The sequence below is a fragment of the Trichoplusia ni genome, chromosome 25 (assembly GCF_003590095.1).
Source record: "Trichoplusia ni isolate ovarian cell line Hi5 chromosome 25, tn1, whole genome shotgun sequence".
Taxonomy (NCBI): Eukaryota; Metazoa; Arthropoda; class Insecta; order Lepidoptera; family Noctuidae; genus Trichoplusia; species Trichoplusia ni.
Window position 1 is genome coordinate 2385630 of NC_039502.1, and position 19662 is coordinate 2405291.

Consider the following 19662-nt stretch of genomic DNA (forward strand, 5'->3'; position numbering starts at 1 on the left):
TTTATCATTTTTCTTAGAGAAATTGTGAACGTAATTTTTGTGTGTTTGTACTTTACAACGATTATGACAAATAGTTCTATGATTAGTTTATTTTCAGTAAGAAATCTAGCGTCTTTCCTGTACTCACAAAAGTTAGTTAACAAGTTCAGAATTTTAGAATATAGAGTACTTTACAAGCCTATATTATCCATAGATCTAGATTACCTACATTCCGAAGTTTGCGAATGAGGCGAATTTTAAGTGTTACCCAGAAGTCAATTATAAGAGGTATAACTTATTTACTAAGGTATTGTTATTGGCTATATCGGCGTGTTCGTACCTTGCATACTTTCTTTAATATTCTAAGTAGATATTAATAACCATGATGAGTACGTAACGTAGGTCAAGAAACTCGGTCCAATGCGATGTACCTAAAAATATATTTAATTCAAATCTATTCTATGAATGAAACCTTTGAAACTGATTACGAAATACGGAGATACCTGGTTGATGTTTCACTAGTACCTGGTTTACCTACTATTTTACTAGGTCTACATTGAAAAATAATAATTGAGCGTGCTAACCAAAATTACGGCTACTCATAAATTCTTAAGTATTAAGGTATAATTATGAGCTAATAAATTTCATATTAATGTTTTTTAAACATCAACTAACCTCAAAAAAAAACTAAAAAGCTTAGCTAACGTTATACAAACGAATTTAATAGGTCGAAAGAAAAGAGTTGTCTCAATAACAAGTGATGTTTATAAATAATTGTATACTAATGACCCGGTGTCAATAATAGCAAGATCGTTAACGTATTTAACAATTTAAGAACTAAGAAGTATGATAATTAATGAACGGAAATATTTTAATGACATGCGTTCAAAACAAATTTGTTTTCGCGCCGCACATACGCACTTCGCGCGTTTTTATTTGACATTTAGCAGTTGTCGGCCTGACGGCATCTAGAACGGTTCTTTTGAGTGCGTACGTTCTGTGAAACGAAACGACACAGACTCGTAAGCAAATCTGTCAAATTGTATTGTATTTTTTATAAACTATTCTTTATTAAGATTTTAATCTTTCAGTAATTAACTTATAGTTATTAATATTTTTTGTGGAACATATATTTTTGTTAAGTGTTCATTTTAATTTAAAGACTGTCAAATATGGAATTGTGAAATTCGCGTTTGTGCTGTCAAAATTAAACTTTGTTATTGTAAAGTAAGGTGTTAGATGTTCATTTGTTTTTCCCTTGAACTTGGTTTAATTTCATATTGGCCAGTGCCAGCTGGAAAGTGACGAAACGATCTATTTTCTCTCGTTGTGTAAAGAAGTAAGAAAATAAGTGGAGATGTCGAAGGTGTCCCTCAATAATGTACCATCAAATCCTCGTATCAACCGCTTGAGAACGTTTTCTAGGGTAAGTGTATCAATTAATCGTATTTTCGTATCCATTTAAATGAAACATCATTGTTATCGGTCAAATATGGGCTGACTCGCATACAGGACTTTGAGGTTACGTATTGTAAATCGAATACTTTACAAAGGTAATGTACCTGGGCGGGCCTTAAGAAATTGAAATAAATGAAAGAAAGACACGGTTCATTCAAATTTACTAATCTTATTCTTTGTTATTTATTTAGTTTCGTTATGCACACTGGCCACTTGTAATGAAATTTTACCTATGACTGAATACTATTTTTAACATTAAAAATCTATAAAAGTTGTTATCATGTACAAAACTAAACGGAAAACCGAGTTATTATATGAAAAAAAAAGAAAAACTAAACCACTACCAGTAGGTAAAATATTTAAAATAATATTAAATTTTAAATCTGTATAAAAAAATACTTGTCTGTGATGACTTCTAAGCATCAGAATAATGGGTTAAGTGTAGTCTATCTTGTTATCATACTAATTACCACTTAAAAGTATGTAATTAACATTAATTAACCTTAATTCTCATTACCTAATTCCTGAGTTAATGATTTACTATTGATTGACGGTTCAAACAAAATAAATTTTGTGTTTGTCCATTAATTTAAACATAAAACATTAAGGTCTTTTTGTCAACTACTGTTAATAACTATAGGTTTACTAGTTCAATAACCTCATGGTTATAATGATAGGTTCTTTGCTGCTATTACTGGTATCATCAAATGAGCAAGCATTTTTTTTAAAGTAACATAATTTTTTTGTTTTTAATTTTAAACAATGAGAAAGAGTACTGTGTGTATTGTTTTCATTAGTCATAATTCTCCAAACAATAAGAAACATCAGCTAAAGCTTCAACAAGTCATAGAGACTCACAACTTTCTTTTATTATCTTTTAATGTTCTTCTTGATTAAGCTATAATATGTAATTAATTATTTATGATTTAAATATTACAATATTGTTTACAATAAAAAACCCTTTATTGAAATATGTTATCAAATTTTACTCATATTAAAAATAACTAACTATCATTCTTTTAATGGATAAAATCTCAAAATTTTAAACTAGAATTCTTTTGAATAGAGGAACAATATAAATTGTTTCGATGAAATTCTTACCTTACATAATTATGTACGATAATACAAAGTACCTTATTCCTTTCATTCATCTAGTTTTTTTTTATATCCATCAATAGGGATGTGACATTAGCAAACTCTAGTTCGTACCAGAAACATAATTTACGCACCACCTCATATAATGATCAAGGGTAATCATCATTATGGCGTTCAGTAACAGAATTGCCAATAGTTCAGCTGTTACGTTAATTGCTACTTTTCATTTGTATATTGAAGCTCACATATAGTACTCGTTCAGTTAATCTGCATTTGTGAATCAGATAACATGGAGACGACAGAGAGGGTTGGTACTTTTCTATTGTTTTAAATTTGTTTATGTTTTTAATGTTAGTAGTTATGGTGAAAGTGATGGTAGTTCTGAATATAATAGAAAATTAATGACTATTTTTACTTAAATTGAATTGAAGTGAGTAAGGAAATGAATTTTTTTTTTATACTGTCTTTTGACTCAAAAACGCTTGTAGGACTTGAACAATTAAACTTGTACAGTTTAACATGTAACATTTTTAATCATTTAAAGATATTTTGTAATTAATTTGAAAAAAAAGGCTTGTGATAAGCATAAAGTTTAGTGTAGTTTTAAGATTGGTTTTGTGCTCTTTTTGCAGTTTCATTAAATGTCTTTATTTTGAAGTAAAATTATAAGTGTATCAAACAACTTTTGTTTTTCAATTTTATTGATCACTTTTCGGTAACAATGGAAATAAAACGGAAATATATTCTGATGATACTAAGCAGCATATCAAAAATAATGCTATTAAGTATGGTGCTCTAATATTTTCCTTACATTTCTTCTTTAGTCTGTTAGCCATTGTTGGACACAACATTATTTTGTTTCCACTATTTACTTAGCGACCAGTTTCGTAATATGTAATCAACTCTAGAGCTATGAGTGGTCACAATTGGCACAAACTGTAGTGTGCTCACCATTTTATCAATGACTGAGTAACGCCACTTGCCAATTTTCGGTATTTTAGTGTAATAGAAGAGAATGTTCTAGTCTGAATAGTTTACTACGTGCATAACGATATGTCTGTGACATTTTAGTTCTAGGTATATTGAGGAAGGCCGCAATAGTGCAAATAATTTACCTTAAAGTTTTGAGAATAGCTGTCTAACAAAGAAAGTACCTTTTTGATATCCATCAGCAGTACTCGTGCGTTTCATTCTCTAGACGAAATTTTATCTCGTGCCTACTGGAATTTATTCATACCGCGCCCAAACTCCCACAATTTTACACGAAAATGTCTACGGAAATACCAAATTCGATGGGAAACGAAAAGGTGAAGCAAATATTACATTTGAATCGTTTTTTATGATGATAATGTAAGGTGACCGAGTACATTAGCTTTATTTTATGAATCGACAAGATTAAGAATAAAAATAACAATTTTATCTTCTTGGTAGCAGTCACTGCAAAATGTTACTCCTATCTCAAACAAAACGACAGCTCAGGTGCCTTATCTTAATTATCAAGGATAATACAATAAGATAGATAAAGTTATTTGCTAGAAAGTACAGTGAAGAGTAAACACTCGACACAACTAGGTTTAATTAAGAAAGGTCTAGAAATTATTGTCATATTTTTATTTTCCTATACTCAAGTATCTAGTTGATGCCTGTGTGTTATACAGTTTAGATGTAAAGAAATATCTAGTGTAAACATTGAGAAACAAAAGGATATCATTCAAAGCAATAAGTAGTATCTTTGACAATGATTTACAGCCTTGTTCCTTCACAAGGCTGTTGGAAAACCTTCGTGTGGGTTACTATTCAAGGTTCTGTTAATGTCAATACCCAAGGAATATGAACTTTATTCCTATGATACATAAAGATTAGAATTACATTTAAGATAACACTAAAGTTCATCGAAGAGTCGACATAGGAAAAAGCTACGCTAGCGTATTCAATTATTAAAACGATAATATCTATTTAATTGGATCGTGCGTGTTATGGTTACGTATTTCTTTCCTCGATAAAAATAGAATATAAACTGTCTCGACTCATAACTTTTAAGTTTCATTCAAAGTCAGGGTTATTTGACCAGGTAAAGATTTTTGTTATACAGTCGTCCTTGATTTGACTTAGGATGAAAGGACTCTTTATACATGCGGTGCCCTGAGCACACTCATTAAAATGGATACATAAATACGTAACGACCTCTGACGTTTTCACCAATTAAATTGCCCGTTTTTTTGCCGTTCCTTAATTTGATCACAGGCTTTGTTTTGTCCATTTTTGGTACGTTCTATCGAAATTCATTTCCAAAAAAACTATTTTATATAAAATTATGATTGATTGATGATAAATATAATACTAAGTTAGGCTTAGCAGCCGAGAAATACCTAGAATAAGATGAGCCATTGATTACTTTATCACCATAATAAAAAAAATGTGCTTGACCTAGGTATTGTTTGTTTAGGAATGTGTACATGAAATGTATCGAGTGTCGAGTGAATTACAAACTCTAATAGATATTACGATATTGGAAAATTCATAAAATAAATATGTTCAATCAATAATTAGGGGCGTGATTTAATAACAGCTATCTATAAGTAAGCCTTACTAATTTTACTCGATCTTTGCAACAAAATAACAAGCTTATCTAACTGATAAAACACATAGGTACCTCGTTAAAAAAAAGTGAAAACCTAACGATTGCTTTTCTAGATAACAGTAATCTTGTTAAGGCGATCACACGTTTTTCAGACGACTTAATAGATTAATAAATAACGATTACTTTATTATCAATATTGTTTAAGCTGTATTGACGTACCGCGTTGTCGCCAAGTCGTATTGAATCAAAGTCTGGTATTTAAAATAACATAGACGATTAAGATCGAGATTTATCTATTTACAAATACATCATTTAATAATCACATATTTGATGGATTATTTCTGTGCTTAGCAAACGTGTGCTAAGAATTCTTTGATAATGGCTTTTATTTGGATATTAAATATCCATAGTACAAAACACAAGCTGTTCCTCATGTAATTCTTGTAACTATGTAAGGTTCACATGTAGAATGTTTGTTTATAAATCTATCACGTATTATTTCTTATGATAAAGGTGCAGTGTATGTGGGTTAAAGATAACTTGTACTAGGTTTGGTAACAATCAAATAATGTAAATATGTACTTATTTGATTGATTAAATTTGAAACCTTGCATATTCTTTAATAAGAACTTCTTAAAGCGTTAAACTGTTTTAATCTATGTTCATTCTATAAAAATTACGAAAACAACTTTACTGTATCCGTGCACGTTGCCCTGTCCGTTTTCTGCTTTTGACACTGTAAACGTTCGCTGTTATCAGAAAAGACGTGCTGTCGTGGTCAGATGATGAGCTTTTGTACTGTAAAAAAGGAAATTATAACAAACAATATTGATAAAGTTCGAAAAAACCATTCGGTATTAACCATCCTTATTTTCAGATAAAATTGTGTTCTTTTTTTAATAAATGCTGTATAAATTGAATGAGGTCAAGTTACAAGTATAAACGATAGGTGTTGCACTGTTTTATTGGTGCAACAAGTTCGTTCCAAGTAAAGTGACACCAAATGTGTAATACAATGAAGTAGAGTTAGCCACAATGAGCAATGCGCTAGTCACTAGGCATTAGGCAATACACGTTAATAGATAAATTTAACCAATTCTCATTGATTAGACACGTTTTACTTTTAACACTCTTTGAAATAAGTAATAACTTCAAAAAAAGGAGGTTATAAACATACAGTCTCTGTTCAACATTTAAACTTTTTTGTTTGCTTCTTTAACTCGATGATGGTTTTGCATTACAAGCAATCATGAGAGCAAAAGTATCAGACTCATTGCTCGCAACCTTCCCATTGATAAACGGATGAAATGATTGAAGTAAAGCAGATAATAAATGAAAAAGTGCGCGCCAGTACGCCCGTCCGACTTGCCACAAATTGAGTTGTGCAAACCAATGGCACAAAGCCAGTGAGCTACAGTCTTGCAGCAGTTCAATACGTTTTAAATATCATGCATGCAATTAGGTATGTAAACATTTAGTAGGGGAGAGCGGGGCTGGTTCTAACAAATTTTGTATTATAGTTTATATTTTCTTTGATAATTAACTTTTTACTATAATTTTTTATTGAAAACATGCTTTGGTTATTCAGCTATGATATTAGTACCAAAATACATCCGGTATGTAAGTGCTTTCAGAAAAAGAGCTGTTAAAACCAAAAAAGTCATTTGTTAATACATGCCCCGCATTTGGGGCAAATATTAACGGAGCTGGGGTACGTATTAACGTAAGGGGCAATTATTAACAGAGACAATTTTTTTATGAAATTCTTTAATAAAACATCATTTACACAAATAAAAATGTTTTATTAGAGATATATAGTTATACATATATGTATTTTAATCCTGAACAAGTTAACACACAATTTAAACTGCACGTTTTAAAGTTACAAAACTTTTCATAATCAACAATCTTTAAAGTTTTTATAAATCAATACTAATTAACCACCATATCTACTGAGTATTAGAGCTTTTAAGCCTTCAAACATTTGTTAAAATAGTTTGAACTTAACAATTAAGTAGGACGTAATCAGTCACATAAAGTTTTTGGTATCAACAGTTTTAAGGAATCTCAATGAGTTACCTTAAACAAAAAAGTATTTAAATCTACATTTATCAACAATTCTCACAGCGTTCATTAATATTTTTTACTATCAGACAGTCTTTAAGTTATAGTAGTTTGAATGATCTTCATCTATTTTGTACTTAAAAGTAGACAGGAAATATGTACCTGTCTAGTTTGTTTTTGTCAAAAATTAATCAGAATCATCTGAGAAACAGTTGAGGCATATGTATTTTCTGATATCACCCTTAATACATGTGATGTGAGCCCATCCTTTGCATAAAATACATTGTATCCAGTCAAGTCCAGATGTATCGTCATTATAAGACTCGACGCAAACTAAACAGCAGCAGGTATCTTCTTCACTGTCATCCTGAAGAATATGCTTAATAATCTGAGATTTTTTTTTTTCCGTGAACATATAAGGTACATGTTAATACTTACCCCGCTCAATCTGTTAATTTTAGCCCCAAGGTCACTTTTTATACTTCATCAATTACAGAAAATAATCTAGTAGAAATAATTAAAAACAATTGTAGTAGTTTTAAAGTGAATAGAATAGAGATTCATTTAGGATACATTTTGATTCTATTTAGCGAATAAATAAATCTTAAATCAATTTATTACGAAGTACGAAAAGTTCGTTTACCTGTAAATACGAGGGTCCTGTGCACAACTATCATTAGCGATGACCCGTTGAACACTGATAAGTCAGGACACGTTCGGCTGTGTATAAAGGGTATTCTAAACCGAGTCTCATATTTTTGACACTTCGCGTTTGGCGGTAATAAGCTTGTTAATACCTACCCCCGTTAAAACCAGCCCCGCGCTCCCCTACTGTCTATTTCTATACATACAAACTTCCCATACATTTCGTGGTGGTAGTTAAAACTAGACGGGACATTTGAAGTTCCATGACAACTCTTGAATTTTCCTTTAAAATCTTTGCAAACATTGTTCTATTCTATTTTATTGTTATATTTTGTTCCTTGTTTTCGTTTGACGTCTAGTTTGTCGGGTATAATCCGTATTCAGAAGCAAAAGGAGAATTGAATTGTAAAAAGCTTTTGTAGTGGGAATCCATTTTCAGTGCTTTCTTGCTAGTTTCCTCAGTGCAGCTGTGTTATGAAAAGTCACGGTCGTGTTATAGAAAAACATCTTTAAGCAGTGCCAAAATTATTTGATTCAAACTATAAATTTATACCCTGTCATTCTTTGAACTTTTTTATTCAAAATATCTTCTACAATTTGCAGATAGAGAATTTATCAAAAACATACAATTCTAATGCGTCTACTACATCATTTATTTACTTAGCATTACACTCATAGGTGTTCAAGGTGCATTTGAATATGTTGTGCACGTGTTACACGATGCATTTATTAATAATGACGGTTTAATTGTCCCTCTATGTATGGTAACACTGTTCAATGACTAGTTGACATTCAGATTAGACTGTAAAATATTTTGCTTAGACAATCAACAGGTAAGTAGTTACAAGGGTCGCTTAAATATTTTAGTGTTTTAAAAAAATACTCCAGTACAAATAAATTTAAGTCGCTGAGTTTAAGTGAAGTTTCCTTTTAGTGTCCTGAAATTAAATTCAGGACAGTTCCCATAACCCAAAGACTAACTAAAGAAACAACGAAATACATGTAATATATATTCTATCTAATGAAAACGTACCTACTAAATGCTTAAAAAAAAACTTTCATCACCAAAAATGATCATTTTCCCTTTTGATGTCACGATGTCGTAAGTCTCGTATCAGTAATTATGGAACAAAAACGTGAATACTTACTACGTACTAAGGTTCATAGCAACAGCTAAGATAGCTTACCGGATCAACACCGAGATATCAATATAATTAATGTTGTTATTATCAAGGCGCGTTGATTAAGATATCGTATTCGTATTATCTGCTCTAAGGACCCGGCTTATCATTGCCATTGTCAGTTGATTTTGCAACTCAAGTGGCTGTGGTGTAATTGTTCTGTGCTGTATTAAGTGCTTCTTCAAATATGAGTGCGAAAAAGAGGGTAAGCGTGTTTGTTTAAAGGTATTACGAGCGTCATAGGTACTTGTAAATAAATGGTAGTTAACTCGACCTATTTACTTTAAAAACAAGAATTAAGGTAATTAGTTACTCGGCAATTGACGTTTGTGCGTTATTATACTAATTACTTCCATATTATTTTCGGACTAGTAACAGCATTTTATTACGGCCTGATTGCAGTTTAATAAGCCAATATAAATTTGTCTACCCAAAATTCTGATGGGCATACATATTTTAACCTTAATTTAAATTTAAGGAGCCAAATATTTCACTACTTAGAAACTGCTTTAATTTAAGATTATAAAGTAAAAGAAGTTCTGTATATACGTGTAGTAATGCAATCGCTGCATAGCATGCGGAATGGGCAATTTTCATAGGACAATTAACTTACGCTTGCACGAAGAACAATAATTATACAAGAATGAAGTCATTCGTTACTGATAATACACTAAAAAAACATATGTACGCAGCAACGGTGACTAGACATCATTTAAATCTATATCCAACTTCGCTGTCAGTTCGCATTTACTCCGGAATCCGCTAAATTCCAAAGCGATTCTGATCTAAATACGAATTATATGTGCACCCACATACTTTAGTATTGTTTTAACATGACGTTTATTGAGTTGCAAGAATTTCCTCCACATGATTACGTCCTGCTCAAGACTTCATATATAATAGCTAAAGGAAGCAGCCTGCGACAGGCGTGCGGCACTAATCAATTAATGGCAATCGACATCACGTGCGCGGGCGCCGCAGCACACGACGCGACCACGTTGCCTGGCATTGTACTCAGTGACCAAGTTAAATGCCATCGTATTGGACTAAATAAATTGACCCCATATCTTTATGAAATTTCATTCAACATTTCGTAACTTCGATAAATTTTCTTTATGAAAAACGTTTGTTATAGTGTTTTTAGTTGGTTAGTTTTGTTTATTAGTTCAATTACACATATCATTTTCATGCTAATGAGCTTTTTCTTTCTTAAAATTGTTTTGATATTCTATTTAATAATTAAAAATGGTGGAACATGTTTTTAAAGCCACATTTTACTAATATTTGGAAGCTTTTCTTAAGTTTACTGTATAATGCAAGCGCATAGTAACATCGTATAAAAGATTTAATTTTAGAAGTTAGCAGACTATGTAAGGTCAGTTACCTACACCCGTTGCAGTTTATCTCCATTGAAATTTTAAGCGTAATTCGCTTTGCCGCTGTCTGGCAAACTCAGGTTCTTTTAACGAATATGCTAAATTACATGCACGTTGTATTCTTTGTTTAACATTTGCTAAGGTTACAGGTACAAATAGGTATATTAAGTCCACAAAGTCGTATTGCTTACGTTCGAAGTTAAACAACCTTTTTCGTCAGATCGTGTTTGGATCATTATGACCCTACGTAAATACGTTGAACGATCGGCCCTTTGTTTAGTTGTGACGGCAGTAATAAATGAAAAACTATTTTTTTATTGAAGGGCAGCAGGAATCGATAATAAATTGTATTAATTTTCTAGCAACGCGGAATCTTTGATCGATGAATTCAAAACAAAACGTACAGGATTCTTTGTTAATGCAACGTTGTCGGAATGTCGAAGTACTGATACTAAGGTCGTGTAGGCTTCCTCGTTTGAACGAATTTTCCGCCTTACGTTCGTATGAGGCAAGTAGCTATTTTAATTTCAACTGTCATGTTAATTGTAAATGTCATGTTTGTATTAACACTATAGATTGATAGAACAATACTCTTTAGCTACCAATCACAAAACAAATTTTGCCTATAAATTGTGCCGACTTTGCTTTGAGGGGATTCTACGTTAAAATACACAGTTTATGTATGTAAAAAATCGTAGCTAAAAGTTGAAAGAGCAAGGTAGATGGAAAATACCGCAAAAGAAAACTAGGAAGTTGTGCTCCGTAGTCATAATCTGTGTTAACAAAATAAATCAATATGTCAGAGCTGTTTGTGGTGTAAACACGGACAAGGTCGAGCATCTGTCTGCTGCAAACAAAGTTATGGGGTGTTGGTTGTTACATTGACAATACAACTCATGCGTTAAATAAACCTGTTCCCTTCAGACCATGAGAATATTCCATGACGGACTTTGAATAGACGGGAATATCATTCAATTATCATTATTCCTATGAACTGCACGATATACAGCGTGTTCCTAAATGTCAGCATTATAATAATGAAACAAGTAATCGGTAGCCGAGCAAGATAATCTTGTGTTTATCTTGGGCTTATCGTAACCCTGGCCTCAATTTTTGGACGTTAGATATTTCATTATCAATTAAATATAAACTCAAATTGATTGTAAAGTAAAGATATTTTGATTATTTTTATCTAAAATAACGATCTTTCAGGACAGTCTACCTACTTGTATGATTTTTAATGATAATTGCGTAATTTGATAATATTATACGGCGTAATTTAATAGCTACTAACTTTTCTGACACTTAGTTTTAGGGCCAACGTTTTTGCAATAAAGTTTTTTCTGCACGGTATAGTTATCAAATTTTACCGTTACCGTACCGTACCTTTGTTGTACCTTTTTCATTACACCAACGTAACTGAAAAATAAAAGTAAAAGTTGGTTATGCAAGTTTGAAAATCGTATTACAAGCGTTCAGTAGCGCTGCATCTACGCGCAGGCGAAGCGTAATTGCATCTGCGCGGCCACTAAAATTAGTGCACGAAAATTATCGCTTTCATACATAACCTACACACCAGACTGCACTGTTAGCAACAAAACTTAGGTAACAAAACCAATGAAAAATACTACGTTAGTTGTGATGTAGAAAATTGGTGTTTAAAACATATTTAATTTGATAGGGCAGTGTTTTTAATGTGAATGAGTTTACTGACTTTTGTTGCTGACCGTACCTACTGAGCTTACTATTTGTTAAAGATTCTGTCGAATTAAAGAATCCTCACACAGCATACTACGTAAGTACGTACTGCTGTCTTTTCTGAACTGCTCACATACTAGTATCACGTGTGAATTGACGATCTCGCAGTGTTTTGGCCTTCACTGAACATAGAGTACATAAATCTCTTGAAAAAAACTGTTGGTCGAAATACTGTCAGTTTATTAATTTCTTACAATGAATTATACATATAAATAATACGCACTTACTTATACATATTATATGGCTTCCTTATATTTATAACACAATTGTTATTACATTATGTTTACAAATTAACGACTTCCGTGGTCTCCGAAAACTAAAAGCAAGTTCATACTTATTGCCCTAATCCTCGCTGTGTAAACATTTCGTAGAGTAATTTTCCTCTTCGAACCATGAGTCACTGTTAGGCCACCGCATTGTTTATATTATTTTAAATTGGTATCATTGAGATACGCTTCGTGTAGAAACAGCAGGTTGGCAGCACGTGTACTAACGCCGATGTAAACAACCATACAAATGATACCAGCGTCTAGTTTAGTTGGCAAACTGCTCGCGTTTCACTTATTTTGCCTTCAATTCTCAGTACTCGATTTGAATACTATACTCTGTTAGATAAAATGCATAAAACAGCTCATTGTGATTGACCAAGTCTCATAGATAATTCTGACATTCGACGTGATCACATGACAGTTGGAATTGACGCGGCGGCGAACAAAGAAATGATAAAGTTATAATGGAACGCCGCTCATGCTGCTAACAAAGAGACGCCAATATTTTCAACTGTGACATAAGTTACTAAACTACCTATTTACTTGTTGATTGCACTATCTGAAGTTTGTTGTATGCATGCATAATTTGCTTGTATAATAAATAGATTAAAATAACATTAAATATCTCATGAATGAATGTTCTACGTGCGTAGCTAATCAAACAACTGTCAATACACGACTTTTAATTTTAAACTCTTCATGTAAAATCGCCATTTAACAAAAAAACATCTACTACACGTTTCTTTTATTTCCAACTAACAAAGAACTGATTGCAAGTCTGAATTTTCATTTTCATTGTTGTGCGGATAATAACAATAGGCGTTATTGCACGCATGTATGAGCAATTAAAGTAAGCCTTAGTAACGGCACTGACAATGGCCGTAAAATAAACAAATAACAGAATACATACCTGTTCTTAAAAAAAAATCTCCTTGTTTCCCCTTTTTATTGATTGTAGGAAGTTTACGTGGCCGTCGTAGCTCAAAATAAGTTGTCAGGATCGCAAATACATACAAGGAATGGTGAAATTCCAAGACTGTTAAAAGCAAACGTTTTACTGCTGGCGTTTATTAAATTTACGACAGACGACAATAAACAGACTTAAATACATGCCATAAGAATGGGATCGTTGTGACGTAATTGATTTGAATTTACGTACGCAAATTTAATGTTGGGTTCTAGGGTAAACTTTTATTATGCTAAAGCCTTGGCATTGATACTGACGCTTATCTTGATGTATAGTTGTGTGCTTATGTATTCATATGCCTACCCTAGAAAAATTGTGTCAACCGTATTGATAGATGACTCGAATATTACTTCAGGCTCTATTTTTAGATACATCGTTTGTAATTTTATGAAATGCCCATGAAACACGCCGTTCATCCAAAATAACCAACTCGATCGTTTTCTATGTAGGTAATTTATGGAACACTGCAATGTTGCTGCATTGGGTTACAATGCGCGCGCTGCCTTATTATCGACTACTAGAATAACTATTAAAAATTAATTCTTGTTTTTTTTTTGTTGTAGACGGAAAGTGAGACGTCATGCGAAGAAGCAGCAAGACTGACGGCAGAGGGGGCGGCGGCTGACGCTGACGACGACGAGGCTTACGACTATGGGGCCCTGCCGCCTCCCCCCGACGGGGGCTACGGCTGGGTCGTGGTCTTCGCCTCCTTCATGTGCAACATGATCGTAGACGGCATCGCCTACACATTTGGCATATTCCTACCAGAACTCGTGACGTATTTCGGCGAGGGTAAAGGCACAGTGGCGTGGGTTGGCAGTTTGCTGTCCGGATTTTATCTCGCAGCCGGTAAGCTTTATAATATTGTATATCGTAAATTCCAGTGATATATTTGCTTTATGAGATTATTTCGGCTAACGTTCTTTATTGATTACATCCCTAGTCATCCCTACGTATCACATGAAATTCACATTTATTAGGATATTGTTTACAGTGAGTACGTCATGATAGACAGTATTCAGATCATTGAACGCTTGACTCACAAATTGGTAATTGAAAAGACCTTTAGCATTCCTTCTTTTTGGACGTCATTTCCAGTCAAGCGCGTTCATTTCCTATCAATTCAGGTCACGTCGGCACATGTTGCTAGCTGTTCATTATTCATGTGCGGATTGCAGATACCTTTGTACTCTAACGAGATATATAGCTATTGTTTATGAGTACGTAAATATTGTACTTGCTTCGCCTTGTAAGCGTATCCTAACAATAAATTCGTCATTTTATTATCTTGGCTTCCTGCCTTCATAGTTAATGCAAATTATGAGATTAATTTCCTTGTTACGAATTTGAAAGAGATTGAATGAAATTAAGATCTCATAGTGTCTTGAACTTAAACTATATGATAAGAAATAACGCTCATGTACAGGTAGGTAAATTTTTTGCGTATCGTAATTTTAAAATATATGCTTGATACTAAATATTATCATTCAGTTGTTGGCTACTGATAGCGCGTGCCAAGCATGCACGTACTGTGGTAATTGACACTTGAAGCGAGTGCAGTAAAACAAAATAACCGTGTCGCAGTTAATCCTTGTTCATTACTATACATCGGATCCGTTAGATAATCGAGTGCTTACATTAGTGATAGTAAATCCATCCCGATAACACGAAATAATCTTAAGCCACGAGTACAGAGGTTTTATTCATGTTACGCCCTATATCGATTAAATTAATAACTTTCATAATGATAATCTATCTTCAGATCTGTAAATGTGTAAATAACATCTATTTTCCCTTGCATTTTAAACATATAGCAGTTTATCTGAGAATCCCTCGTTATCTTCTTTATCTATTTTAAAGTGCCATTGACCTGATTGGAAATACCGATTACGGTTATAGATAGGTGATGTTCCGATAAAAATGTGTTATAAAACTTACTATGGACTATTTTATACTGTGATTTGCAAAAGCGTCTTATCAATAGGGCCTGGCATAGTGACCCAAACATTTCACACTCTTGCTTATCTTTGCCCGAACTTTGATTTGAAACAGAATTTGCTTAGAATTTTAGTACATACCAAACTATATACTTATTTAGGTGTGCTATATATTTGTGTTTACACAATTGAATACTTATTTGAACGAGGCCGATGTATAACGTGTTGTTTTCCTAATAAAAGTGTGTATTGATATGTAATTAGGTCACCAGTTCCTTTACCACATAATCCTGTTGGTTTATAAACACTATCTGTCTTGCATTAGTGCTTCTTTCATTGCCAAAATTTTGCACTTACAATAGGTAAATTGTTATATGATTGAGTGACGGTATATTAAAAATTACATTATCTTCGTAAACTTATATGACGGGATATGTGATATAAATAATTATGCCTCATAAAAAGGTGTAAGGATTTGAATGGCTGACAAACAGCATTATAAATCACATCTCCTTATAAAGAATTACACAATAATCACACGAGGTTTGTGTAAAATGAATCTTTTATAACGTAGCATCGATTCCTTGAACTGGATTGCAAGTATTTAAATAATACATCGAGTAGCTCAGATCAAGTTTGTTATGTAGGTTTTAGTACCAAGGTGGTCACTTGACTATTATAATGATCTTACTTGGTATGTTTATACCATAGCGTGCTGTGAATTTAGTATCTATTAAGTCTATGACGTGATACTTTGTAGTCCTTAGAACTTAACATAATACTATGTATTTTATCAGAAAATAGGATTAACCACGTTGATGAGAGCAATTGTGTAAAATATAAGTTCAATGGTTTATAAATAGACTACACCTATAATTACTAAAAACATTTAAATATAAATAGACATGCCGGAAGGTGTCTCGGTCATGGAAGGACTTATAATGACCTTAAAGGTTACGTCCTTCAAAAAGGTCACGTTCGTATGAAGCATCGAACTTATTTTAGGAACGTATGTAACGAAACAATGTTAGAACATCAACCTTATATAAAAGGGAGACTGACTGACAACCGCAAAAAGCAAATGGAATAAAAAAGTTTAATGTAAAAAAGGTTTAATATATATGAGCAATTTAATTTGAGTTCAAAGCTTCTCGCAAAATGAAATCTTATAACATCACGCTGCATTCGATCTTAATGAGCAACTTAATTAGTTTCTTATAGGAGAATTCTTAGTAAAGGCTCTCAATCATAACTTAATTAGACCGATTTGTAAACTATTTAGTAACGGGAACATATTAAATGCTAATAAAATTACGTATTATTGTGTTTATGTACCCAACTACTATAGGTAGAATATTAAAATTTACACTGTTTTCATCTCAACATATCGATTTATGACGTTTAGGGTCCTACAACCACCTTTTAAAATAAGGTTGCTGCAGTTTTAAAAGCGAGATGATTCTCTACGCCGTGTAGTGCGCTATCTCGATTCAAAGAGTTGAGAGAGAGACACGTTACGTTAGGCATTCTGGCCCTCGTTTCATGTTTTTTTTGTACAATGACTTCTTCTATATTATTTACTAAGAAAATCAATCTTGTCATCAGGTCCTGTGGTGTCAGCATTATGTAACAAGTTCGGATGTCGCGCCGTCTGCGTTGCCGGCTCCTTTGTGGCCGCAACTGCGTTCGTTATCTCCACATTCAGCAAAAGTGTCACCATGATGATGATCACGTACGGATTGATTGGAGGTAAGCTTTTTCTACCAGAGATTTTTCAGTGACATTTAAACTATGTGGCTCATTTTTTTTTTAAGAGAAATTCGAAATGCTATGCAGGGAAAGTAGTTAGGAGTAGAGGTTTTAAACACTGCACGTCCGACATATTTTGATGGATGAATTTAGAAAAATTAAGCGCTTTTCTGCTCAAAGAAAAAATAAATGTGTGATTTTTATCACCTTGTTTTTGCATCATCTGTTAATCATAAGTTGTTTAAATAATATATTTTTTTTACTCCTTTATGATAGCCTTCACGCTAATAAAGTGGCAAATGTAATGTTTTATATGCATAAGTATTTGCATAATGATTATTGTATAACACACCTTTGTTTTACACATAATTAAAAGAGATTATCAGATTACAAATACATGCAAATGTATCATTATTTTACTGCCGTTGTTAGCTAACACATAAACATTTTAGACTTGTAAAACTAAACAAATATTAGATTTGAGAACAGAAATATTTTGTCTCTACTTCACAAATATTGTAAAGTTTAGTCTAGTCGAAAAATGCAATAATAATAAAAATAAATTTGCTGTCAACGGGACAGATGATACGTGATTATTCATTTTTGATTCATAACACCTCGTGACAAGAATATGAAAAATTTGTGCCAATTTTGAAATTGAAAACATCGTTTTTCTCATATTTCTTTTTTGTATTCTCCTTTTTGCATTAGAAAGCGAATTAAATACCAATTTTCTAACAGTTTCTGCTAAGATCCATGTCTCGAGTAATTAAGTAGGAGCGCATGTAAACATCGTAATTTGTATTGACTTGAGGTAAATTTAGAATCGCTTGGCAATAAAACGGTTTGCAGGACTCATGTGGAACGTGAGACTTATGTAAATGTCCAATGGCCTTGGCACGCTGGCATAGTTACTGCATGGCGTCGCCGAGTCGGTAATCCGTCCTTCGAACCATGGTTTCTGTCAACACAAACTTTAAGGATACAGCTATTGTAGTTTATAGTACATAGTTATATCATTACGAGCGAATGGTCATCATAACAGATGCTAAAATGAGGCCAAATGGAACCATTCTGTGACTGAGATAATAAGTTTACAACTGGCTCGTTTGATTCATCTACATACATGTATAATATCGCAATACATAACACTGTGGGTTTCAGATTTCCGCTCGAACTTTTCATACTTAGCAACAGATATCGTATTTACGTTAATATGCAGATTATTCTATCAACTAAATGATGAGTCAATTAATTTTAACATCAACACATGAGTCAGACGTACACTTACATGTTCATATTCGTTTGAAGTTTACAATTACATCTTTAATGTATGTTGTCCATAGAAGCATGTTTTTCCCTGACTTTAATATATTTCATAGATTCCGTCTTTTGTCCTTAAATGCATTTTAAATTTATTGTTAATGGGTGATTGTGTTGGTATTGTTCTTTGTTTATAGACGTTTTGAATTCTGACCGAGTCATGTTCGTAATGTTTGTATTTTCACAACAGGGTTGTCTGTTCTCGAACTTTTATAGTGTATTCGAAACTTTCAGGTATTTCTTTTATTTCCTAACTTCGGCCATCCAATTTGCTTAACCTTTGTAGCTTTTTGTTTGATTACTTTTCATGCTATTGCTTATAGATATAATGTAGTGAACCCGTTTTTAAATAGTCTATTCTGCATGTATCGATTTTATTAAACGTAACTATGTTGCTGCTCGTGTGTGAAAACTTTATTGCAGGGGAAAAAATGTCGGTTCATTAATTTCTGTGACTACAATATTGTTAATACTGCAGAAATTGCGTATTTACATCAATTAGAATCCAATTGCAAACAACTCGATAGTCTATCGATACCATTTTTAGTTTCTTTAATCCCTCTATATCAAGTTGAAGTTGTCGAGTGATAAGATAAGACTGTCTTATTGTTTCTATTACTATCATTGTTTTCTGATAACTATAAAGTTAGTCTGTGGGGAAATCACCCGAGGCTGATGTTAATTACTTAAATGACTATTCAGAGCATTCATTTTATGCCACATGTCTCTTGCAGCTCAATAAAAAGAGTCGAAGGACGCTCGTTTATATATTCATGGTGCACGCGGTTATGGGATTTATTCAAAGCTATTTAACATTTATGTTAAACTTTATGACAGCGTATAACAATTTTAGGTCAGGTTTTCAGTAACTTCAAATATATGGAACACCAAGCTAAACATTTGTGTATAGACATAGCTCTAGTATATTCTGTCAAAGAAAAACTCTAGTTCTAAACAAAGATTTCTTTTGTACTTACATATTTGACCGCGTCTTTCTTTTCCGATAAAACAAGACGCTTGAATTATTAAAAACGTTTCGACACGTTCTTTGTTCTCTCGAACCCTTGAAAACCGAGGCAACAGCCCGTGTGTGAAATTGGACATTTGCCAGCAGACACCAATGTGGACGAAGCGGCTTAAATGACGCTTTATTTTGTAGTGTTAAGCCCTTCTGGCAATTAGCTACATTCGAAGAAAAGCGGGGGTTTCCATTCCACGAATGCAGCGTTATGCCTGGCTATTAAAATAACCTATGAACACGCTATTTTTGCAAATTAATA

The 19662-nt window shown here is 32.9% G+C and overlaps 1 protein-coding gene across 4 annotated transcripts in view; it reads left to right on the plus strand.

Annotated features, from left to right (window-relative positions):
- The first annotated feature begins 1067 nt into the window (after nt 1-1067).
- The window catches only part of LOC113505374 (monocarboxylate transporter 12), a 35941-nt gene continuing 17346 nt past the window's right edge, over nt 1068-19662 (plus strand). For 2 of the 4 annotated variants that reach the window (XM_026888038.1, XM_026888039.1), the window contains exons 1-3: nt 1068-1405; nt 13937-14222; nt 16916-17059. In XM_026888038.1, coding sequence (XP_026743839.1) covers nt 1337-1405; nt 13937-14222; nt 16916-17059 — 499 coding nt within the window. In that variant the 5' untranslated portion in view covers nt 1068-1336. Of the gene's footprint in view, nt 1406-8853; nt 9209-13936; nt 14223-16915; nt 17060-19662 lie in introns of those variants that run through there. The other 2 variants (XM_026888037.1, XM_026888040.1) reach the window with 2 other exon arrangements.